The 25173-nt window shown below is 40.7% G+C and overlaps 3 protein-coding genes across 3 annotated transcripts; 2 read left to right on the top strand and 1 right to left on the bottom strand.

The window, feature by feature from the left end:
- Positions 1-214: 214 nt before the first annotated feature.
- LOC132793231 (uncharacterized) lies at positions 215-25039 on the top strand. Its single transcript, XM_060802980.1, is given in 13 exon segments — positions 215-750; positions 4412-5382; positions 17108-17443; positions 17503-17758; positions 17820-18460; positions 19052-19331; positions 19393-19645; positions 19711-19913; positions 20937-21022; positions 21024-21240; positions 21414-21578; positions 21671-22806; positions 22874-25039. Coding segments are annotated over 12 exon segments (4542 nt in total). The 5' UTR covers positions 215-750; positions 4412-5217; the 3' UTR covers positions 23678-25039.
- LOC132793235 (ras guanine nucleotide exchange factor R-like) lies at positions 7831-8539 on the bottom strand. The gene is made up of 2 exons (XM_060802985.1): positions 8375-8539; positions 7831-8303 (listed from the first exon to the last, which is right to left on the bottom strand). Exons 1-2 carry the CDS (start codon positions 8505-8507, stop codon positions 7885-7887), a joined length of 552 nt encoding a protein of 183 aa, XP_060658968.1. The 5' UTR covers positions 8508-8539; the 3' UTR covers positions 7831-7884.
- On the top strand, positions 11887-13557 carry LOC132790869 (uncharacterized). Its single transcript, XM_060799612.1, has one exon. The coding sequence runs from the start codon at positions 12849-12851 to the stop codon at positions 13500-13502; it is 654 nt and encodes a 217-aa protein (XP_060655595.1). The 5' UTR covers positions 11887-12848; the 3' UTR covers positions 13503-13557.
- Positions 25040-25173: the final 134 nt, after the last annotated feature.

The raw sequence follows: 25173 nt of genomic DNA, 5'->3' as shown, positions 1-25173 counted from the left end.
TGCAGTTGTTAACAGTTGGCTAGCAGAATAATTTCTGGCTTGAAAGACTGTTGACTGCGAACAGCAATAGAATGGCCAGTATGACCATTAATATTATACATAATAAATGAATGAAAATGGGCTGCCACTTTCTTTTTTAGATGAAATGTGTAAAACATCGAAAAGTAAATAATTTAAAAAAAATCCAATAACAGTATATTTTTTCTTTCATTGAGTAGTATATTTTGAAGTGGCATGGTCACCCTGCACTAAACGCTGTTATTGCTCTTCTTCTTGAGTGGAGAAGAGAGTGATAGAATCGGTAGGCAGCGCGGCAATGTGTATGAAGAGAGAGCGATTTGCCAATCAGTTGGTGCCGAGTATTTGCTTCGTGAGCAGGTGGGCCGCGCGTCGCGCTAAATTCGTATAAGAATCGCCTCTTAAACAATATGAAAAAAATTCCAATAGCCGAAAGCAAAGGCAAAGGCACTTGATGATAATATAAATCGCGGCGCATGCTACGCCCACGCGTTCAAGTTCAGTGCATGCGACGACGACAGAGCAGCGAAAACAACAACCAACCAACAAAAAAAGCCAAAAAGCAACAAAGCAACAAAGCAAGGCGCAAGTGATAAGAAAGAGAATTAATATATATTTATGTATATGTGTATATATTTGTAATACAAATTTAACGTGAAAAGAAATCTGTCGAATCGCGAGTCGGCTGAAATATATAATAACAAAAAAAGATAGAAAGCAATCGTAATATGTGTAAGCAAATTGAAACGAGACAAAGATTAAACAAAGTGTTTTCGTATTTGAACAGTGTTTGTTATTGTTGCTGCAAGTCAATGAAGAAATGTACAAGCAACAACAACGATGACATCGACAACAACACCAACGACAACAACAAAGTGACAGAGTTGCAATGACAGCGCCACTGAATTTGAATTACAAACATACACGCACACAAACACACAGACTCGTATTTGCATGTATAGTTGTAATATCTCACATGATTTTTGTAATTACATACATACATATGTATATGTGTTTATTTATGTGTGTGTGTGACATGCGGAAGCAAAAACATTCATGAATGGCAATTATGCTGCTGCTGCCGTTGCGGCAACTTTTTTTTCAGCCAACCAGCAGCCAAAATGACGGCAAAAACTACGTACGCTTTTCCACTTTGGAAGTCGTGACGTTTTTCGATTGCATAGCTACGCACACAAACAGCCAAATACGTATGCGAGTCGCGAGTGTGTGTGAGTGTGCGCGCTGCTCTGTGAATGCGCGCGCGTGTATGTGTGTCTGCAGGTGTGCGTGTGAGTGTGCGTGTGTTTGTTTGACTGCGAACGAACGTCATAGCAACTCCAGTAAAACGCAAATAAGGCAGCAAAGAAAAAAGCTAATTGCCGTTGAGTGGTCTAATTGGACACCTTGCGTTTGACTTTTTTTTTCATATATTCATTCGCCCCGATATCAATTGTAGGTGCTTTCTCTTTCTCATATGTGTATGAGCATTGTGCATACATACATTCATTCGAGTGGTTTATATGCGTGTGTGTGTTTGTGTGTCTGCTCGACCTCGACAAGTTTTCGTTTTCGCTCCTCACTCACACAAACACTTAAATGCGGGCATGTTCAGCTGTGTCTTTGTATCTGTGCCTCTCTATCTGTGTGTGTGTTTGTAATTGTCATCATGCTTCTTCATATTGTAATTTTTTCTGTTGTTTTGCGAATTTCCTTGACTCCTTGAACCTTCCCATACACAATGATTACACACACAAACATACAAACACCCGCTCGCTTACTTATAAGCAAACTCACACACGCATACAGTAACCTGTCTGTCCCCCCGTAACTGTTGCTGCGCCCCCGCCGACTATACAAACACACTCAGCTACAGACACACATAAAGCAACAAGAGAGTGCGCGCTCTGATGCCCGCTCTGCCTCTGCTGCTGCCGTTGTCTCTGCTCTGAGCGCTGACAGCGGCGCTTGGCGCTTCTGGGCCCCAATGACTTTTGTTATTGTCCGTTGTTGTTGTCGTTGTTGCTGTCGTCTCGCAATCGCAGTCGCTGTCGCTGTCTGGCTGCTGTGTAAGTCGAAGTCGCGTTCTCTAGCTTTTGTTTTTCTGCTCTTTGCTTTGTATAGTATTTGTTGTTGGCTCATTTATTTTACTTGTTTTTCTTATTTATTTTTCGTGTGCGCGCGACTTTTGTTGTTTTTGGTTTTGTTTTTGCTTTTCTTTTGTTATTTTTTATTTTATTTCTTTTTCGTGTATGTATCGGTGTGTGTGTGTGTTTTTAAATCATTCTCGCTTTTTGCCTTCTCTGATTTTGCTGTCGTTTTTGTGTTGGTTTAAGAAGCAACAACACGAACAGAGGGCACGAGTGCGAATACAACAACAACACAACACGAACAACTACAACAATCCGACAACTACTGCGGAGCCTTTTAGTTATCAGCAAAACCCAACAGATATGGTACAGACATACACTCACACATGCATATATGTATGTATGTATGTGTATTTTTATGTAGTGATGCCTCGTGTGCCTACAGTGCCTGGCATAAGTCTAGATCTGCCACTTTTGTACTGACAAACTGATCTATCTCAATTGATAATTGCATGCAATGTTAATCAAATCGCCCACTCCACTCCACACCCACCCAACAATCGCCATTCACAATTCACCTGTGAATGACAAACAAAGTTCTATGCGGATTGGTTTCGATTCTGCGTTCTGTGCTCTGTTCCTTATGACGTCTTTTACAGCTGGCTTCGGTTTTCGCATTATTTGCTCTCTCTCTCTCTTATCCTCTCTCCCACACACCCACACACACACTTAATAATGTATGCTGGCGGCACTTTTGCTCTTTGTGCGTGCGTTGGAAGGCGTCAGGCAGTCAAGTAATGCGCCCAGCTTCAAATTGCTTCCATTTTGGAAGTTCATTCAGCTTTGATTCGCATTCGGTCTTTTCCAGTCCACAGGTCGTCTACGTCGACGTCGCATCCCATGAAGCAGAAAAGAGTAGAGCAGTCGACATAGTCTCGTTGTCTGTTGATTTTTGCTCATTGAATTTGACTTTTGTATCTCAATGTGTGCTTATGTGTGTGTTTTCTACCTTGTCCTTCTTCACTTCTCGCACCCCGTATGTTTGCAACTGTTTTGTGTCTTTTGCTTGATTAATAAAAATAAACAATCAATTTTCAATTGGTATTTCATTAAATTTATATTTTGTTTCGCTTGTGCTTGTGAAATTTTCAAGAAACGTGAAAATGTGCAAATTAAAATGCGAATGCCAAGAAGAAAACCACTTAAAAATCGCTTTTGCATTGTTGTTCGCCAGCTGCCGTTGCTCTTTTCGCACCGACAAATTGTTTACAATTCATACGTCACTTACAGATGTGTGCGTGTGTGTGTTTGTGTATAATGTGTTTCAATGTGTTTTACCCTGTAACGCTGCTGTTAGCTTAATGGGGCATGTTAAGTCGCTGTTAATTTAACAAACTGTTCCCCAAACAAAGTGCACATATAGCAAGCAGCTTTTGTAATGCGTTCGCCAACGCAACTTCAACTTCAACCTTAGCTTGAAGCTTTTTATTGTAGGGCATTTCAATGCTGCGCAATCGCTTGATCTCAACGTTTTTCTAGAGTTCTTCAATTGCCATTGGAATTGATGTTTGTATGTGTGTGTGTGTGCCGTACTTGTTATGCTTCCTCTTCTACTGTTTCGCGCTGTTTCTGCCTTAAATTGATTTCAATAAGAATTTGACGACTTGAGCGTTGCTCCAACAAACATCGCCACTTTACTGGCCCAAGTATTCTATCTCACTCACTTGCTCGCAAGCTGTGGACTTGTGTGTGTGTTCGTATGTGTGTGTACATGTGTCTGGCCACGCGACCTTGATGCTGTACATTAACCCATTAAGTTTTGTCGTGGTCGCAATGCATACAGTATGTATGTACATACAGGAGGAAGAGCAGCTTGGCCAGGCGATCATCTTACATCGCCTCAATCATTGTGAGCAACGGAGAGGGAGAGGGAGAGCGAATACAGCGAGAGTGGAAAAGTGAGTGGGATCTTTGGAGAGAGACACACACAGGTTTTGTAGCTACACTGCCAGCTAAAAGTTGTCGCTGAGCAGTTGTTGAGGGTGGGCGTAATTGAAAGCAAGTGAGCAAACAGTAAAACGGGATTAGTAATATTAAGATCAGGCTTAAAAGTGACAGAACACTAATAGTAGGAGGAACAGCAATAGAAACAGAGCAGTAACACACGCAATAACAGTACTAGAATAGCAACAGAACAATAACAGAACATTAACATAATCATCACGTTAACAGCAACAGTAACAAACACAACAATCAAATTCAAATTACGAATTCGTTTTAATTGATTTCTTTTGAATTACATAAAGGTTGCAAATATGCGAAACTTTAAGTCATAAAACAAAAAAGTTAAAAGTAAACGAAAACATCAAGCAGCTGATAAAGTGTCGGTTGTTTTCCATCATCTGTGAGCCGCAGCAATAGTGACTGCCAAAAGGAGACGTCACGTGCTCAAAGAGCTGGCCACGTGGCCGTGCCCAATGGCCCAGTCGACGCCGCGAGGAGCAGGAGCAGCCGAGCAACCGACGACGTCGACAACAACTACAACGAGAACAGCGCGAACAACGAAGCTGCCGTTGACCTCATCCTCATCCTCCGCATCATCGTCAGCATCCACAGGCTGAGGCTCTGAGGCTAATGCTCATCATTCTCTCAGTCGCAAACGCGCTCGTAATTGCAACAATTCAATTTAAGCTCGAATCGAATTAAATTTTTGCTGGCGGCGCTGCTGTTGCTGTCCCATTCGTTGTCATCTGTGCCTCGCTCTGTCTCTCTCTCTCCGTCTCAGTTTCCGACTCGTGTGTGCGTGTGTGTGTGAGTGTCCGTGTCTGTGTGTCTGCGCCGCCAGCAGCAACAGAAGCAGAAGCAGAAGCAGCAGCAGCAGCAACAGCAGTAGAAACAGGCATGAATAGCAAATGAATTCAAACTCGGCAAACAAAAGAAAATGCATCTTAAGTGAACTTCCTGCGTTGACAACAAAAACAAGGCACGAGGGGGAGGAGGAGGTGGTGGCAACGCAACTTTAGCCAATTACCGCAAAACACCAAAACAACAAGAAGAAAAAACACCAACAACAACAACAGAATCAGAATCAGAAGTTAAAGTAGCCACTGCAATGGCCGCCTCCACATCAACGCCACAAAACTACAAAGTGCCATCGACGAGCAAAATATCCGTGGACAAACTACTCCGAGTGGGATACTATGAGCTGGAGAAGACAATCGGCAAGGGCAACTTTGCCGTTGTCAAGCTGGCCACAAATATTGTGACCAAGACAAAGGTGAGTACTTGTCTACTTCAATATAAGTTTAAAGTTCTCCTATGTTTATAAAAAAAATTAGATTTATTAATCGAAGTTAGCAAAAAAATTTTCAAGTTCACCTTTATGAAAATTTCATATTTTTTATTTTGATGTATCTGAAGTTATAAAAGAAATGGTAAAGTGCAAACTTATGTAGAATGTAGGAATGTAGGAATTTTAAAGTTTAACTTTATTAAAATATTATAGAGATATATGTTGAGATATGTTTGTTATATATTATAATAATATTATTGAGTTAGCATCGAAAATTTAATGATGGAAGAACTTTCGCTTGTTTGACCATCGGTTTTTAACTTTCGAATTGTTCCCTAAATTTTCACAAATTTGATTGTTTAATCAATATTTTGTTGTAGATATTTTGGGATAACATATTTTCTTATAATTATGTTGTAATAAAGCTTCTCCATAAATTTTGTAAAAAAAATGCAGCTTCTAAATAAACTGAAAAGGTGATAGGAGTGTTTCAAAAGTATGTTTTCCCAAAAAATTCTGAATATGAATTAAAGGTTTGAGTAAAGTCGTGAGCAATTCAAATGGTATTTCCGAAATAATTCAGGAACACATTGAATCATTTTTTCAAATGCTTGGATTTCATTTCTTAAATAATATTCATAAATTTCTTGTAAAGTTTGGAAATTGAGCAATGTGGAATGTACTTTTTTGAATTATATGAATATAAAAATTTAATATTTCGGTTTGCAAATCGTCATTTTTTAGTCGTTGGCCGGTTATTCCGTTAGGTCGGCTGCGCATTTGGTTTAATCAAATTGATTTTAGTGATTATGATTCTTTTGTTGTTTTGTTTATTGCCGCGTAAATATGTGCGCATAGTATACTTTAGTGTTTACACAATCTATTGACAATACATATTTACAATACATCCGAATCGGCAATGCTCGTGGAGTATTGTTGTGTGCCCCATGTTTACCTTCAATTGACGGCTTGTGGCGCATGGAGCCGAGCAGCAGCTGCTCACCGGATTGATGATGCTAATTGAAACGCATTTTAAAGCGTGTTTCAAGTAATTCTGCTTCCCTCGTTCTCTTTCTCTCTCGCACTCATCTTACAACTGTCTCGCTCTCTCAGAGGGCAAGTCAGAGCCCTCCAGAGAGGTGCTAATGGCATCTCTCTCTCTCTTTCTCTTCCCATCTCTGTCGCTGTTTGAGGAAGTAATTAAATTTAAGATCGTCGCGATTGTTGTTGACGGTTTTTTTTTCGCTGCTGCTGCTGCTTTTAAATGTAATTTGCATTTATAAATTATTTCCAGAATTTCCTTAAAAGTTATCAGCAAATGCATATCTATAACGTATGGCAAGCTCTTAATTTTGATATTTAATTAGTTGCCAACGTAATTACCTGAGAACATTTGCAGCTGTTCACTGAAATGCTGCTCAATATCCATGTTATCATACCCTGTTTTCATTCTTATGAAATATGAATATATGAAATTTACATGGGAATAGTAAAAAATGTCAAAGGAATACAAATAAAATAGGAATATTGTCAAAGTATACGTTAATCAAGGAATTATTGTAATTTCTTTTTTTCAGTTTAAATATAATAATATAATTATGATACAATTTGTTGTATATTAAATCATTCAATGACATATGACGATTCATTTAATCGCGAAACACTTTTCCAGGGTAGTTTACAGTCTATAAACTTGCATTCTCTGCCGTTTGCCACTTGTTCTCTATCAGCTGAGCGGCAGCTTCTTCTCTGCATTCCGTATTTATAAGTAAATTCCGAATGCATTTCACAGCAACTAGAAGAGATAATGAGTCACCTTCAGCTGGGCAACGGGCTGTGCTCTGTGGGCTGAGGGCAAACACATATGAATACACACACATACACACACACACGCATACGTGCGAAAGAAGGAGATAGAATGGTGGTGGGAGAGTGTGAATGAGAATGAGCGCAGAGAGCGAGAGGGAGAGAAACAATACAGCTGTCACAGTTGCAGTTACAACTGCTGCTGATAATTGGGGCTGTCAAGTGACACAGCTGAACCGCAGAGCCAACAACAACAACAACAATGGTAAATAACAACAATGAAGAAAGAACAACAATAACAAGAGCAGCAATATCAAAAATAATCAACAACTGAAACTATAACTAAAATATAAGCATTAATAGTTTATCACAACAACAACTAAAACGGGGAACAAGTGTAAATTTGTAGGCCAAACACACAAAAGTGTTACTCATATGCCTAATTGACCAGAAAGTAAAGTTCTCATGTGCTTAGAGAAGTGTATATACCCTAGCATTTGATTATCGCGACCTTTTGACCAGCAAAAAAACTGTTTTTAACGGGAAGAATGGAGAAAAAAGCTAAAAAATGATAACAAAATCCAATAAAAAGCTGAAAACAAATGTATCAATAAAACGAAAAAATCTCAGCAAAAATATCATTTTATTATTATCACTCTTACTATTACTATTATTATAATTTTACATATTCGAGCTGGAGACTGCGTTTGTTTCCTGCTCCGTTTTCGCTTGTTGCGATTGTGGCATGGGCGGCTGTTGCAGGTTTCGCAACCATGCTTCGCTAACCATCACGCGAAAGTTTGCATTTTTCACGCTGCCCAATTTCTTCATTTTTGGCACAAAGCTCATCATAAAATCGGCGTCAGCGTCGCGCTCATGCTCCTGTGCCTGTGCCTGCTCCTGCTGCTGCTGCTGCTCCTGCTGCTCCTGCTCCGGCTCCAAATTCTCCTCAAAGTCTGGGACCTCATCTGCCCGATGCCCGCCCAGGAAGCTCATGGCCTCGGCATACTGCCACTGTGTTCGCGAAGAGCTATTGGCACGGCTCTGCCACCTGCGATAGCTGCTTCGCAGGTTTTGCCATTTCCTGCGACACAGTTCCACTGTGCAAAAGAAAGAAAACGAAAGAGTTGCAGTTTATTTGATTGTTTATATTTTATTGGGGATTACTTACCATTGGCTTCCATTGCCTCGGCCACGCCGAGCCATTGATTCCTGATCTCCTCTCGTTTACCGTGCCCCGGATGGCTTGCATCCCAGAGAGCGGGACGCTGCTTGAGGTTGTTGATTAAAGAGATGGCATCCATTTCACTGCGCCTTTATCAGAAAACTGAAAACGCAAACGAAACGACAAAAACACCAACAATGCACTCTGTCCAAACCGGAGAATAAGAACTTAACAAGAGAGCGACGCCGGCGTCATACACTCTCTCTCTGTGAAGCTCTCTCTCCACAAAGATGGCGAAAATAATAAACTTGGACAGTGTTGTTGTTCTTTTTTTTGTCTATGCTTACTTGGAAAGGATAGTGTGAATATGTAATGTGTTTGGCGACGCGCTGCACATGTAAAGAGAAACTTTAAATTTGTTTGACAATATGAATACCACCCAACTAAATTCTTTACATAGTGTTTTTTGTTTGTCAGTGTATTTTCGCTTCGTTTGTCTAGCTTTTTATTTTGCTATTTCGCTATTATTATTTTTCTGTTTGTTTTCATTCTTGGTTTTCGTTCTCGCTCTCGCTGTGTTGTTGTTGGGCTTTGCTGCCGTTAGATGACGTTGGCACTGCCAATGCATTGTGCAACTCGCTTCAAAGCCAACAACAACAACTACAACAATAACAATGGTAAATAACAACAATGAAGAAAGAACAACAATAATAAGAGAGCAGCAACAACAAAAATAATCAACAACTGAAACTATAACTAAAGTATGAGCATTAATAATTTATCACAACAACAACAACTAAAAGTGTAAATTTGTAGGCCAAACACACAAAAGTGCTACTCATATGCCTAATTGACCAGAAAGTTCTAATGTGCTTAGAGAAGTCAATATACCCTAGCATTAAATGACTAAAGCACTTTTCAAAAAATCAACACTTTGAAACTATTTATTTTTCTTTTTATATTTATCAACATAAAGTTAGTCTTTTATAACAATTTATTCAACCATCAACTTCTGGCTTTATGTAACATATTTCATAAGACTTCTACTACATATGGTGTCTTCTTAATGTGATAGTAACTGTGATAACTCAAGAAACCCATCGCAAATGGAGAGTTTTACGTTTTGCCGAGATATACTTTTTATATGTGTTTCTGTTTTCATCACGATAATGCTCTACTACGTACAAATAGCAACACTATCAACGCATACTATGGAGACTTTTGTTTACTCTGTCGACTCATACGGCGAGTGTGTGTAGAGATTTGAGTATCTTGACTTGTGAGAATAGCACGTGCCAGAATTCAAAATGGCGCCCGGGTAAGGAAATTTACATGCTGCGCGTCACATTTGATTAAATTTGATTTTATTTTTCACATTATTTTCGTTTGATGCTTACAAATTCTTTTGTTCATTTTTTGTTGTTGTTTTTTATCATTCTTGTTTTTTGGTTTTTCCAATACGTTTACTGATAAGAACGAGGGTGTGAACGAGACGGAGTGAGAGAGTGTGACACAGCTGTTTGTCAATTTTCAAGGTCCACTCACTTATCTTATTTGGCATTCACAATGGACTTATGAGGGTGCATGTGTGTGTGTCAGCGTGTTTGTTGAATGCAATGTACAAGTTCAACACGAAGCTAGTTGGATTATTAGCTATAGCCCCAGCTTATCTACTAAGCGCATTTGCCCAATAATTACTACTATCAATTATCAATCGGCAACATGTACAATGTACAATGTACCTAATAGAACATTATTATTATTATTACGATGTGCAAACAATATCGATAAGAATGGACGATTGCCATACTTAAGACTATTAACACATCCCCCACATTGGGGCTATCGGCGTTCCAAAGACTATTCCACAAAACATTAAATATTTACTTTTGATTAAGTAAAAATTGCTTATACCAATATGTTGTCTGCGAGCCAAAGATTAGGTGTGAAATCTACATTGAAATGGTTAAATTTTGTAAGCGATCGTTAGAAAAGTTTGAAGATAGCAAAAAAGATATCGTAACCATATTATACAAAAATAATTTTGTTGAGTAATTGAATTAACAACAAATTTCTTTATATTTAAAGTTTATAGATTATAATTATTCGAAATATGTTTATCTTTTGAAAAGTATTTAGGTTGTAATTAATTTCTGGTGTAAACTGAACATTATCGAAAGAATATAATCTGAACTTATTATTCATTTTTAAGCAGTATTTCCTGTTTATATTATATGGCAAATAATTAATCTTTTATATTATAAATGCAAAGCTTAATTGTGTCACAGTTTATCGATTGACAAAAGACTGAAAGCCTTTTCTTTATAATATATGCAGATTATTTTAGTCGATAGTAAAATTTGTTATCCTAAATTTTGTGTTACAATTACTTGCCAGTCGAATGTTACAAACATTTTAAAAGATAAGATTGTTATTCTAGAATTCTTTTCTCTGAACTGATCGATCTGTTGGACTTAACTCGATTCGAGTGAATTTTTTGCCACTGCCTTCAATTGAATTGAGTTAAGAGATGGCGCGTGGTTGGTTTTGTTTCCATTTTCATTTCCATTTTATTAACGCTCCAATTGATGCAATTAAGTCGCAGTTGAAGTGTCTGGCAAACAGCAACACAACCAGCAGGGGGCGGCTCTAACTTGATTTTCTTTTTGGGGGCTATAACTAACTAACTTGAAAAATACAACAGCGTAAAATAACAACAACAGCAACAACAAAAAAAGCATTTCGCTCAACTAATCAGTGGCAACTTTTGATTGATCATTCGCCATGGCAAAAAAAAAAATATGTTTAACTTGAGCTCACGCTGTCTGGGCACGATTCGATCTTAGTCAGAGTCAGAGACAGCAACGGCAAAAAAAAAAAAACTTGTTGCTGACCACTCACAGATCCCCAAAGAATATATACACACACACATATATATGTGTATATATAAAGCCGATGTGTGCTGCTTTACGACTCAGACGCATGGCTGCCCAAATCGTTTAAACTTTTTATTTACTTTTTCATTAACTATTTCGCGGCTTTTGTTGTACGCTTTTTTTTTTGTTGCTCCTTCTTGTGCTTCGTTTGTTAGCTGTCTGGCGGTTTTTTTTTGGTTCGTTGTATTCTTCTTCGTGTTTACCTTTATTTTTTTTTTTGCTAAGCCCCAGCGCAAAAGTTGAAGACTAATGTGCTGTCTTTGTCGCACAGGCGCGCTGTCTGTCAGCGATAGTGAAAATTCAACAGTCGCAAATACCCTGTAAAGAGGGGTAAGAAGAGGTTGCTAGCTTAATGTTTCAGAATTGTCGTTGAGTTGGGCAGAACTTTAACTTGGAAGCGAACTTAAAATTTATTTTCAATTTTCAAATTCAATTTACTTGAATTTGAATTTGGCTGCGTATATTTTGAGTCATTTAGCTAACATTTAACAATTTAAAGAAGCAGAGCTTGCGATTTTTCACATGTTTTTCCGCTTTTAAGTCTTTTTTATTCTTCTACAGCGTATCGTCTAGCTCTTATTTGCCGTTTAACACTCGAATTTATTGTTGATTTGTGCTTGAATTTGTCTTTCGTCTGCCACTTGATTCTTGTTGTTGTCGACGCGCGCGGACACACACACTCTAAACACACACACACACTCGCACACACACATACACACTCGATAAACATTCGCGTTCATATGATAACAAGCGCGTTATCAAAAAACGCTCCCAGTTGTGAATTAGCAACAAAAACAAGCACGTAAACAACCCAACGAATCAATCACGTGCACAGCTGTTCCCCCCAACCCCCTTACTCTACCTTTCTCTCTCTCTCTCTCGCTCTCGCTCTCTAGCCAGATTAGCATTCTTTAACCGCAAGTCAGCCAGCTTCAGGTTTGCTTCCTCTTCAAAGTTACCGCAGAGAATTGCGATCAAAATGAGGGAACAAAAAAAAAATCCTTTGCCATTTCCTGCACTCATTTGTTGACCCAAACGCACCTCCCCCTCCCTCCCTCAACAATGTGCCACGCCCCTTTGGACACGTGCTGTGTAAGTAGGCCATAGGCATGAAAAATTATTTAAATCGATTTTCCATTTCCGATTTTGTGTTGTGTGCGGTAAACGCAATTGGGGAAAATTTTAAAACGCGGCCTCAACTGAACCCCAATAAAGTTTAGCGACCCTTGGCATAAATACGTGACAAACCCAAGGGGAGCAACTTAAGAGAGCGAGAGGGAGAAAGAGACAGAGACAGAGCAAGTGCAGCAGCCCACAACGACGACGACGTCGACTATTGATTAAACACAAGAGGGTTGAGAGAGGGCAGCGAACAGGTTGTGTTAGCACTGCGGGTGGCGGGGGAAGCGGCGGAGAGGGGGAAGGGAGATTGGGTTGGCAACACACGTTTGATTACCGCGTGTAAACAGCGGCAACAGAGGCAACTTTCGCAAGGACTCGTCGTCGTCGTTGCCATCGTTGTCGTCGCCGTTTCATTGGCTTTTATGCATTGTGCAACTCGCTTCAAACGCTGTTGCAACAGTCACATGTCTAAAGACGCCGTAACAGCAACTGAGGCACTTGGCAAGGGGGCGCGGCAGCAGAAGAAGGCGACGCCCCCACCGAAGCCCCAGCGTGGCAAAAGGAAGCCATCGGCCACGCCCACCAGCATACTGTGTGAACTGATGCGCCTCAAGGCACAGCAAAAGTACCTCGAATGCAATCAAGTCAAGCTGAATGCCAGCAATTTTCTCGATGACAACGACCCTGGTGGCGACATCGACATCGACATCGATGGCGGGGAGGATGCACTCCACACGGCGAGTCGAAGACCTTCGAGCGGTCCCAAAGTCAGCAGTCTCATCAATGACATCGATCGCCTTAAGCTTGAACTCGACGAGAAACTGCAAAAGTATCGCATCGATAAACGTGGCCAATTGCAGGACATGTGGCACTACATGCAGACCCTCAAGGAGGATGTCTTCAAGCCCGAGCGACTAAGTCTCTACACAGTTAATGCTGTGAAGGAGCGTATTATAGGGCTGAATGGTCAATTGGAGCGACTCAACGTGCAAAACTCCAAGGAATTAGAATCCCTGAAGCAGGAGTTTGAGCAAATGGAGCGGGAGAATAAATTCGTGTGGAAGGATAGCATGTGATGAAAGCGTAGATTAGAAATTTACGGCCAGAAACACAACTTTTTTAATAAAGAAAGAATGAATAATATATATATTATTTAACTTAAGTTTTCTTCTTCTTTGTTGACCACAACTGTTTCTATTTTCATAACAAACACTTCTTCTATTTCCCAGAATGTTTAAACAACTATTTATTTGTCGTGTTCCACGAATCCTGTTTAAATATAATATATTTAAATATAATAAAAAAACGCCCACATAATTTTATTCTTGAGAAGAACTGGTTTTCTGCTAAACAAAATTGCTACTGTATACGGAAAGAAGAAATTTGGTAATAAACACTAGTATACAAATGTTGTTTTGAAGAACTTTTCAAAAATATCTTGAAATATGAATTGATAAATTTTTTTTAAAAAAGATTTAAATTTAAAGAAGTCTTAAAGCAGAATATAATATAATCTTTTTAAGTTAATTTTTGTCAACTTTTCAGCATACTTCTATTATTTATTGTTGATTTTAGAAGTTTTTGATCTTTAATAAAATATCTTGGTACAAGAATTCCAGATTAAAAATTTCTTGAAATAAGATTTCAATTTAAAAAACTTCTTTTTTTAAAACTTCAATCTTTAATCATTGTAGTGAGATGAAAAAAAATAATTTAGTATGACACAAAACCTCTACTTACTACGGGTTTTGGCTGAAAATATGGTATGTTTAGTATTATATGGTATACTTTAAATGTAGTCCTTTATCAACATCCCAAGTTTCGTATTTTCGTGATATATGAATTTGGTATATTTTAAGAATAATACCGCATTGTTTTGCTCTCATTCAAAATGGCTATAGATTTCTTACTTGTTTTAATATTAATAAGTTCTTTGATTAATATACATTCTATACATTTTGTTATTTATTGGGTTGCGTAAACCAGTTCAGAAAGCTCTTCACACTGGTTTTTATCTTTTAAGCGCGATTTGCATTACGATTAAATATGATAAATACAAGTAATGGCAAATTGATGGCAATTTAAAGGGAAATCCTTGCTTTTTGCATTCAATCCATGGCAAAGGCAATGAGTCAGCTTTGAGGCGGTGGCATTAAATGGAATTTACATTCTGAAAATCCATTTAGGAAAGTCGCAATCAACTTTGTAGTCCTTGCCTTTAAATCAATACGTGAGCCAAGGAGCAAGGAGACGCGCAAGGAGCCAATTGCCTTGGCTTTTTCTGTTATGCCAACCGAAGGATTTCCAAATGTGACATTGTTCTTTCGCTTCATTGTTGTGGTGGTTCCTTTTATTGTTGCTGTTGTTGTTGTTGTTGTTGCTGTTGCGCTTTGAATGTCTCATTTACGAGCAATTGTTCTTAAGGTTCATCGCATTCATAGCGAAAGGTCAAAGCGGCACGTGGCAATGGCATTTTTCGCTGCGACAACTCATTTTTGGCCCCGTTTTTCATATTTAAAATAATATTTGAGAGAATTTTTGTGTGTGTGCCGCCGCCTCACGTGGCATTGACATTTCCAGGAATCAGTGCTGTGCGCTAATGTGGTAATTATATAAAAACTAATAGGAAATATACAAATGATATTACGCATACGTCGCGTAGGGCAGGTGAGAAAATTGTTTACAAATATTTAGAAACTGCAAACTCTGAGTAGCGAGTAAATATTGATAATTCATTTAATACAAATTATTTATGGCAAAACAAAAAAACAATTTGTTTAACTGTTGCGGCAGCAATAATAATACAACAAAATAATAATAATAATGATAGCAGAAGCAACAGCAAGTTGAAAACCGGTGTGAGGCTCATCAGGCAATAGGTTGATGTTGATGCTGTTGCTGTTGCTGATGCTGTGACTGCTGCCTAGATAATGATGATGATATGAATGATGTTAATAATCATAATGATCATGTTGCTGATGAGGCGAGCAAGTGATCTACCTAGCTTACCTCTCTCTCTTTCCCTCCTCTTTCTCTCTCACACACACTTGCCGTTTACGCTTTATTGTTAATTATTTCAGTTTTTGTTAAATTATTATTGAAATGCTTGGCAGAAACACAAAAGCAAACACCAACAACACCAACAACATCGAGAGTCGTGTGTAAAGAATGCTTTTTTGTCTTGTCTTCCCTTGCGTCGCTCTGTTCTGCCCCCTCTCGATTCCTCTCCTTTTCCCTCAGCTGCTGTTGCTGCTCATGCTCTCTCCCCGCCGAACAACATCATGATCAACAAGAAAAAAACATCAATGCCTTTAGAGAATCGAGCACTCACTCGCGCCATCTTTGGCGCTGTTTGTTGGCGTGGTTATCTAGTGGTTGTTGTTGTTGTTTTTATTATTATTATTGTTGCTGCCTTCTTGTCCGCTTGCCATGGTGTTTTGTTCTTCTACTCTCTGTTGTTGCTGTGGCTGCTGCTGTGACTGCAGACAGTGCGCCACCTACCACCTGACCCCCAGCAACAGCAAACAACAAGCAAAACAACGCGACGAGACGCCGACGTCGTGTTAGCACAGAGAGACACGTTTTTATGCATACACTACATGAAAGCTTATTGGTTAAGTCTATAAATATGTTTCAAATCTATAATGCTGGCATGAAATGACGAATCTGTTTTAGGAATACTTTTAATTAAAGAATTCTAGTTCTTTTCTTAAAAAAAGTTCAGTATAAAACCAAATAAGTTTTCAGAAAGTGTTTGTGTGCTTTTAAAAACTCAAAAATTGATTAATTTTGTATAAGTAAAAATAGACATAAAAGACACATAAAGGAAGTCGAGAGAAAAGTTTAAAAGTTTCCTACCAAAGCAGCTCTATACATCATTAAATTGACTGCAATGGTCACGCCACATAAAATATGAAAATAATAAAGAAGCAATGATGAAAATGCAAAAAAAAAAAAAAGAATAAACCTATGATGATCCGAGTGGACAGATGGAGTATTATAAATGTTACAACTAAATTTATTTATAATGAAAGGAATATAGAAAAAAATGGGGTGAGGATAGATATTGGATATTATTATAAATCTTCAAAGTAATTTTGTTATGAGGGATACTACACATAATGTAAAGCTAACTTTATAAATCATTCAACTAAACTTATTAACAATATGAAAAAATAATATGGTAATCAAGTCGAAAATGAATCTCAAAACTAAATTTATTTATAAGGAATAACGAAAGCAATAATCCTTGCGTTAAACTTTGTAGAATATAAAAAGTTGAATAAGCATTCGCTTTGTTATAAAGCGTAGCAGAGCATTTGCTATTCGTTGTGGAAAGTGCTATACATACAATTTTTGGGGGGATTTGCTCTTATTACTGTCAGAGATGACGACGACATCGTCAACCCACACACAGCTTGAATTTCGTTAGCACTCGTCGTTGTCGTCGTCGTCGTCGTTGTTGTCGGCGTCGTTGTCTCTTTGAGTCGTCGCAGTTCTCCGCTGTTTTGGTTCGTTCACCTTCGGGCCGAACCCAAAAAGCAATCTAAAGAGATCAGAGAGAATCAGAGAATAATGCGGGCGAAAGATATATAGAGACAGAGACAGAGAGAGGGAGAGAGAGAGCATATCAGACTGTTGACTAATGCGACCTTTTCGTTTCCTGTTGCCCAATTTACAGGTGGCCATCAAGATCATTGATAAGACGTGCCTCAACGAGGAATACCTGAGCAAGACGTTCCGGGAAATTGCAATATTGAAATCGCTGCGTCATCCGCACATAACGCGCCTCTATGAGGTGATGGAATCACAGTCGATGATCTATCTGGTCACCGAATATGCACCGAACGGCGAGATCTTTGATCACCTGGTGGCCAATGGACGCATGAAGGAACCGGAGGCAGCTCGCGTCTTCACACAGCTCATCTCGGCGGTGCACTATTGCCATCAGCGTGGCGTCGTGCATCGTGATCTCAAGGCGGAGAATGTGCTTCTCGACAAGGACATGAACATCAAGGTAAGTGAAGAAGGCAGTTTAATGAAGAACTACAACTAATAATCACTTCTGATTTACAGCTGGCGGATTTTGGATTTAGCAATCACTACGAGGAAGGAAGCCCACTGCGCACGTGGTGCGGATCACCGCCCTATGCGGCGCCAGAGGTGTTCCAGGGTCTGGAGTACGATGGTCCCAAGTCGGATATCTGGAGTCTGGGCGTTGTGCTTTATGCGCTCGTCTGCGGAGCTTTGCCCTTCGATGGCAAAACCATTCTGGAGCTCAAGAGTCGCGTTGTCTTGGGAAAATTCCGCATACCTTTCTTTATGTCGCAGGGTGAGTTAGCGACTCTCAAATTCTCATCTCAGAAGGAAGTTAATATGTTGAATCATTGCAGAATGCGAGCATCTCATACGCAATATGCTGGTTGTGGAGCCGGATCGTCGTTACACCATCAAACAGATCATCAAGCATCGCTGGCTAAGCGACTGGCAGGCGGAACTGCAGCAAGGGGATCGCTGTGATGCCACAACGTTGCCCTTTGGCGCCGCCTCAACTGCAACGTCTCAATTGTCCAGCTCGAATTCGTTGACGGGTTCAAATTCGTCGCTGGCGGGCGTGGAGTCGAGTGATGCTGGCACAGCGCCTCAACTGGATGCTGTGGTCATGACACACATGCTACAGCTGCCGGGGCTGACGGCGGACATGATTGCGCAGTCGGTGCACGAGCAGAGGTTCGATAACATCTATGCCATATACAATCTGCTGCAGGATAAGCTGCTACAGAAGCGACGCGAAAACCAAAGACTGCAGCATCACGCGAGTTTGGCGTATTCGAGATCACGCAAGACGAGCATCACGACCGGCGTTGTGGATCGTTCGGAGCCTGTTAAACAAGAGTCCCTCGATCGTCTCAGTCCGCTCAGTAATGCGAATGCCTCAAATACCGCGCTGGGTTTCGGTTGGTGTGCCGATGTCGGTGTCGATCTGGAGAAGTTCGGCGACTTTGAGCTCGAGTGTCTGGCACGACCCAATGAGGTGGGTTTCTTAATAGATTAAATACAATATAAGTATAAAGCTTTTTCCATTAAGTATATAAAATAATGATTAACTGAAAGGTTCATCTGTCTGTCCGTTTGTGTTGTAACCTGAGTATAATATATGAATAACTAAGATGACCATTTATGTGTGTCTCCGTTTGTTTGAGCACCTTCATCTCTTAAAGCCCATAAGCAGTACTTTTATAGTATATTTATAATTAACCTTGTATGGAGATTAGTGATTAGATTAGTGCTATAAATTGTAAAAGTTAAAGAACTGATTTTACAATGTCTCCATTGGTTTTCTTCTTAGAACAAAAGGGCGTAGTAGGATAATTTGATTTATTTTATATAGCCAAAGTGTCATGTTATAATCTTATAGTTGAGATTATTGTAATTAGAATATTTTGAAAAGTTTTATTCATTTTATTGTGATACAGATATTAAAAAAAATGCAAGAAACATTTCGTGAAAATTATCCATATCACAGAAATGTTGTTTAGGCACAGTTCATAATATTTAGTTCATTAAGATATATCTTTAATATATATAAACTTATACAAACTAACTAAGTCTTATCTCCTTGCAGTCCACTGTTCATCCGCAGCATTTGAGCGCCACAGCAGGTGGAGTGAGTGGAGCAAACACACGACGGCACACTGTCGGACCCGGCGATGTGGCACACGAACAGGCGCTGGCCAATCCCAATGTGCCGCCCATCGATTTCAAGTGTGCGCCGCAGTGCAGCGATGCAGCACAGGCCACGCCCTATTATCCCATGAATCTGCCCATGCTGCAGAATCAGCCGCTGCACAATCTGACCATCAAGGATCAGCATCTGCTCAAGCCACCAGTTGTCATGGGTGCCAGTAAGTTAACCTCGCAAACATCCCAATGAATCCCACTTTTAACTACCGTCTTCTTCAACAGGTTCCTTTGGACGTCGTGCCTCAGATGGTGGCGCCAATCTGCACATTTATTATCCAGCCACGGTGCCAGTTGGTGGCAATGCTGCAGCTGTGGCCAGTGGTCAGCAAATGGACACTTCGGGGTACTACATGAATCCCAGCCTAACCTCCACGCCCGGCACCACAGAACTGTCGCCTCTAAGCGAACAATCTTCGGGTCAGCTGCATTGTTGTCCCGAAAACAGCGGCGAAGAGTGCAGCGAGGAAATCCAACGGCAAGTTTGCAGACGCATTTGCTTCTTTTGTAATGTCTTAAAATATTTTATATTCTTGTTTACAGCTATATGCAGAAACGTGGTGGGGTTAAACGTCACACGGTTGGCTGCACCGAGGATCTCTCTGTCACGCACAGTCCCGGCGAGCTGGGACATCTGCAGGTGCCGCCAGGCGCTCAGCCACAGACACCCACCGGCAGCGGCTCGGGCGGTGGCAACATGCGAACCCGTCGAACGGGTTTACTCACAGTCACCGAAAGACCGCCAGGTACGTTTCAGATGTCTCGCTACCTTAATGTTGTTTGCTAACTGGAGGAGGGAGAAGGAAGAGAATTAAGACAGAAGAGACATCATTTTAGCGATAAAGATTTATACAAATAGAATATATCAAACATCAGGGCATATGACTAGTGATGAACAGACACTGTAGTCATTAATCTTCATTTATAATAAGTTAATATATTTGACGTAAAATAGAATAGATAGAACAGACAGGAACTTATAGAAATGAGGTGAAAATGATGCTACAGAATGAGTGATTAAGATGGATTATGATCGAGGTTGAACACCAAAAACAAATCGCAAAATAATGTGAGAGACTCTTTTCCAAAGGGGACATAATTACAGATGGATTTAAAAATAGGTTAAAGAGGTCTAAAATAAGACGTGAATTAAATTTAAAAGAATGATCAAAATAACTGTATATAAAGAGAATTTAAAAGATCTTAAGTAACAGCTGAAATTCAGGCTTTTAACGTATTACAGAGATGAGGATCATAAGGTTAAAAGCAATTGCATTCAGAAGATAAATTAAAGTAAGTTATTTATAGTATAAAACAGTAAATTTAAACTGAACAGAACTGATAGACTGAGAAGTAGATTTGACTTTAAAGATTTTATTTGTTTTAAAAAATGTATATAATATAAAAATACAAATGTTGATAGACTCGAAAACAATTTCCACCAGCTCTCATTTTGCCACTAAATAATTTTAGTTTCATTTAATTTAACCCTTAATGTAATGCTAATTTTAATTTAAGTACGCTAATTGCTAAAAATAATTTACTTACGTTTTTATGATTTTTATTTAATTTAATTTGTATTTCGTATTTGTTTTTATTTTATTTCGTTTTATGATTTGTTGCGGATTTTTCGGTTGCATTTTGCCTTTGCACAACAACAACAACGACAACCGCACTACCAAATAACCTGCTGTCGCTGCCTCTGCCGCTGCTCGCTTGACTCCTTTGCCACGCCCATGTAATAAAACCGCCCACATAACACTCTGCAGTCATTTGCCCCGAGCTAATACGCGAAGTTGAATCTCGCATGAATCGCGACTATTTGCCGCCAACACTCAAATCTCTGAGTCAATCCCCCGCCAAATGCGCCCAACTTTGGTCTGCACATGGGCGTGGGCGTAGGTGTGGGCGTGGCCATGGGCATGCCAGTGGCCACATCGCCGCAGCATTCCTTGCCCCTTAGCATCACCGGGGGCAGCAACTCGGTGCCACTTGTGGCGCCCACAGCGGCGGCCAACAATCGTCGCGCCTATCGCGCTGCCCACTGTAAATTGCCCACTGTGCAGGAGGGTGGTAAGTTTTTTGATTTCCATTTTGCCATTTTCAGTTGATTTTCGCCCCCTTCCCCCGCTCACATTGCTAACAGCGATCCTCATGCTGATCTCTTTCAAGATCTTCACTAATCTTGTTGCTACTCTTGTTTGCTTTCCATTTTTTGGTTTTGTTCTCGCCACCGCCCACGTTAGCGACCATAGGACGCTACAGTCCAGTGCGTCGCGCCTCGGAGGGATCGCGCTCACAGTTCCAGGGACCGCTGCAGGAATGCCAATCCCTGCAAAAAGGTATCGCACAGAGAAATTTTTTGGTTGCACCAAGTCCGCCGCTTTTAGAAAATTCGATCAGTCTGCCGGGTAAGCCAAAATCTCAGTTACCACACGCTCAGCAAAGCACCGATCTAATTCTTTCCACAATCAATACTAATCTTTCATTCGTTGCTTGACAGGCTCACCCATACATGGCAAACCAACGAATCTGCAGCTAGCGTTGCGTCGTGGACACGACATCGAAGTGCCGCCGGAGGCAATCAAGAGTCTGATGCCGGCGTTGGATCGTCTGGTGAAGGAGCAGCGCGTCAGCTTCGAGATCGCCAAGAAGATAATCTCATCGAATGTGGTGCCCATCGATTTGGCGCCCCAACTCGGTCTCGCCGCCCACGCAGCCAGCGCGGCCGTAAGTGGCGGCCATCTGGATCAATCGCATCTGTATCAACAACAGCCCATGCACAACAGCTACAGCGTCTCGCCGCTGACCTTGCCGCACGGTCCGAACGCTTCGCTGACCTCGGCCAAGCAGATGTTTGGCCAGCCCATCTGTGGCTATCAGTATCCCGGCCCGGGTCAGGCATTGGCCATGGGTTTGACGCTGCCTCTGCAACCGCAACAGTTGGTGGGGCAGTTTAGCAGCATCAATCTGGGCGCCAGCAATTCGAACAACAGCAGCGGCTGTCAGTCGCCCGTGTACAGCACGAACAGCAACAGCGGCAGCGGTTTCAGTGGCAGCTGTTCGCCCAATCCCAATCCCTATTTGCCCGGCACCGGACCGTTTAATCCCTGTGCTGGCAACTCGTCGCCGCTGCATCAGATCACCAAGGGCATCTCGGGCTTGAGCACAGGCGGCGCTGGTGGCTCCATAACACGCGGCACTTCGGCGGCCAGCGAAGGTGCTGCTGCCGCTGCTCAGCAGCCATTGGATCTGTCCATGGATGTGTGCAGTGCGGGAGCTGGAGTGTGTGGAGCGGAGCAACCCACTGATTATGCTACTCCGAATTGGTTTATGCCAGCTGCGGCCTACTACGATCTGAAGCCATTGAATCTGTCGCCAGCGCAGCCAGTGCGTGTGGTGCCCACGCCCCCGGCATCGCCCAATCTGTGCATCATACAGGAGGAGAACGGCAATGGGCAAATGTGTCACACAATAAGCACCGGGACACCGTATGCCGGCTGCACCGGCGGCATAACGCCGCAGATATGCCTCACCGATGTACAAGGCAGCGAGATCACGCTGGTGGCGCTCTCTTCGGACAACAGTCGCGACAGCGAGGATTCACTCGAGCCGCATACGCCTATTATGTCGCTGCAGGTGAGTCACAAATACATTTCCATTCATTATAACTAGTATTAATCCTTCATTATTGTTCCACTTTTAGGGTTTGATTATCACGGAGCCCAGCAGCGATATGCCGTCGATAACGCGTGGCATTGGACGCAAGGCCAGCCTGGACTGTGAGCCCAGCTCGAATCATGCCTCGGGCAGTCAGTGCCATGGCAACGCCTCCAATGCGGAGGCGCATCGGCGTGGCAGCGATAAATCGCTGGGATTCTCCGACGATTCGCTGAGCAACGATTCGAATAATCTGTCGCCCTCTTGCCAGGAGCCATCGGCCAGTTCGGGCTTCAAATCCGATTCACATTCCGAAATGGGTGATCACACCGAATGCGGCCATTTGACGCCCGACTCCATGTGCGATTCGCGTCGCATGTCGGATGAAATGTGCTACGAGGTGCCGCTGCCACACGAATGCTCCAATCTCGACTCGACACGCATACTCGAAATGGTTAAACAGACCATCGATTCAACCATGCCACCCAAAGGGTTTGTGCTGCACAAGGGCAGCATCAGTTCGGAGGATAGTGGGGCGGAATCGAGGCACAGCAGTGCCTCGAATGCATCCAGCGATCTGACTGCCAATCCCAATGCCAGTGGGAGTTCGGCGAACTCTTCGACTGCTGCTACAGCTGCCTGCAATTATGGCGAACCCACCACAAATCTCAGTCTGGAGTATTCGGGCGGTCTGCAGATTGAGCTGCAGGTGTGCGAGGGTCGCAGTCGGGATCATCATGGCGCTGCCAAGGGCATCAAGCTGCGTCGCATTTCCGGTGATCAGTTTGAGTACGGAAAGATTTGCCAGCAGCTCATCAGCACCATAACCATGCAGCAGGTGGCTGGCTAAAGTGTTGGGGGCAGCGGGACTGTTCCCCACTTTTTCTGCCACATGTCACTGCGTCTCCCTGTGTATGTATCTGTGTGTGTGTGCTTGTGTGCGAGTGTGAGTGTGTTTGTATCTGTATCTGAATGTCCTGTAACGCAACCAACAGAATGACTCGCCTTGCCTATATAAACTCTGCATAGCTGTGATCTAAGCCGATATACATATGTCTATATCTATATATCCTCTTGTCTGTATGTGTGTATGCGTGGGTGTGTGTGTGACTGTCTTTAATTGTGGCATTAAACTAAACGTAAACGAATCAAACGCTCGACATAAGCAATTCTAAAGGAAACTATTATTATTACTTTAATGGAATTTCAATTTGACTTTATTTCAATATTGCAAATTAATAACTTAATCAAAATTTTTATCAAATTTAAACTTGTATAGTGCTATATAGATAGATACTCTTGATTCTTGGGCGAGCATTTCACAAAACTGTCTTATATCTTATATACAATTCACACACACCATCAAACACCCACACACATACACACATAATTTTAGCCACATACACACATCGAACAACCACATAGATATTTTGCAATAGAGCGAAGAGTGCAAAAACTTGTTCAGTTTTTGAATTTGAATCCAGGAATCTTGGACTGTTCTATTTTATTTTTTTTTTAATATTTCGCTTTTAAGTTTTGTTCAAAAAACGACACAAATAAGTTAAATGCATTCCAGTAGCAAAAAATTTTGATTGAGACGTTCTAGCTATATCAAAGTACGAGTATCTAATATGTAGAACTAGATAAAACATAAATAAATGTAATTTTTACTCTGTGCAATCCGATTATAAAACAAAACGACAAATGTGTATAGCGCTCAGATTGGCACGATTGCAAATTTAAAACAAAAAACACTTTGTTTCTAAATATACTATATAACTATAGTAGATACTTATATAATTACGATATGATGAAGATGATGATAACGATGATAATGATAACAACAAGTGTCTGTAGTTAGTATGCAGTTTTTGCTCCGTTATATTGTAAGCACTAATCTTTAAGCTCTTTGATTCCGTTAAATTTACATCAACAAAATGAAAGAAATCTTTTATGTACGTAGTAAAACTTTGTTCGTTTGTTAATGGTTAGAAATGGCGCCTTCGATACGCGTTCAAATTGATTAAACACAAATTGAGAAATCTATTATTAAAAGACTGCTGTGATTTTAAATATAATTACTTATTTAGTTCAGAAAAAATATAAAAAAAAACCAAAACAACAAACCAACAAAATAAACAACAAGAACTTAGCTATACATATGAAAACAATTAATAATTAATTCAACTTTATCTTAAATAAATTACCAATTCTCCAAACATAAATACTAAATGTTTTATTTTATTTTTATTTAAGCTCAAACAATATTATGGTTAGTGTGATACTTTTTTCAAAATTCGCGCCGCATTGTTTTAAGCATGGGCGCCACCTAGTGGAAATTCTATG

This window comes from Drosophila nasuta, chromosome 3 (genome assembly GCF_023558535.2).
Source record: "Drosophila nasuta strain 15112-1781.00 chromosome 3, ASM2355853v1, whole genome shotgun sequence".
Taxonomy (NCBI): domain Eukaryota; kingdom Metazoa; phylum Arthropoda; class Insecta; order Diptera; family Drosophilidae; genus Drosophila; species Drosophila nasuta.
Note: the sequence above shows the minus strand (reverse complement) of the source record. Positions and strands in the feature narration are given on the sequence as shown.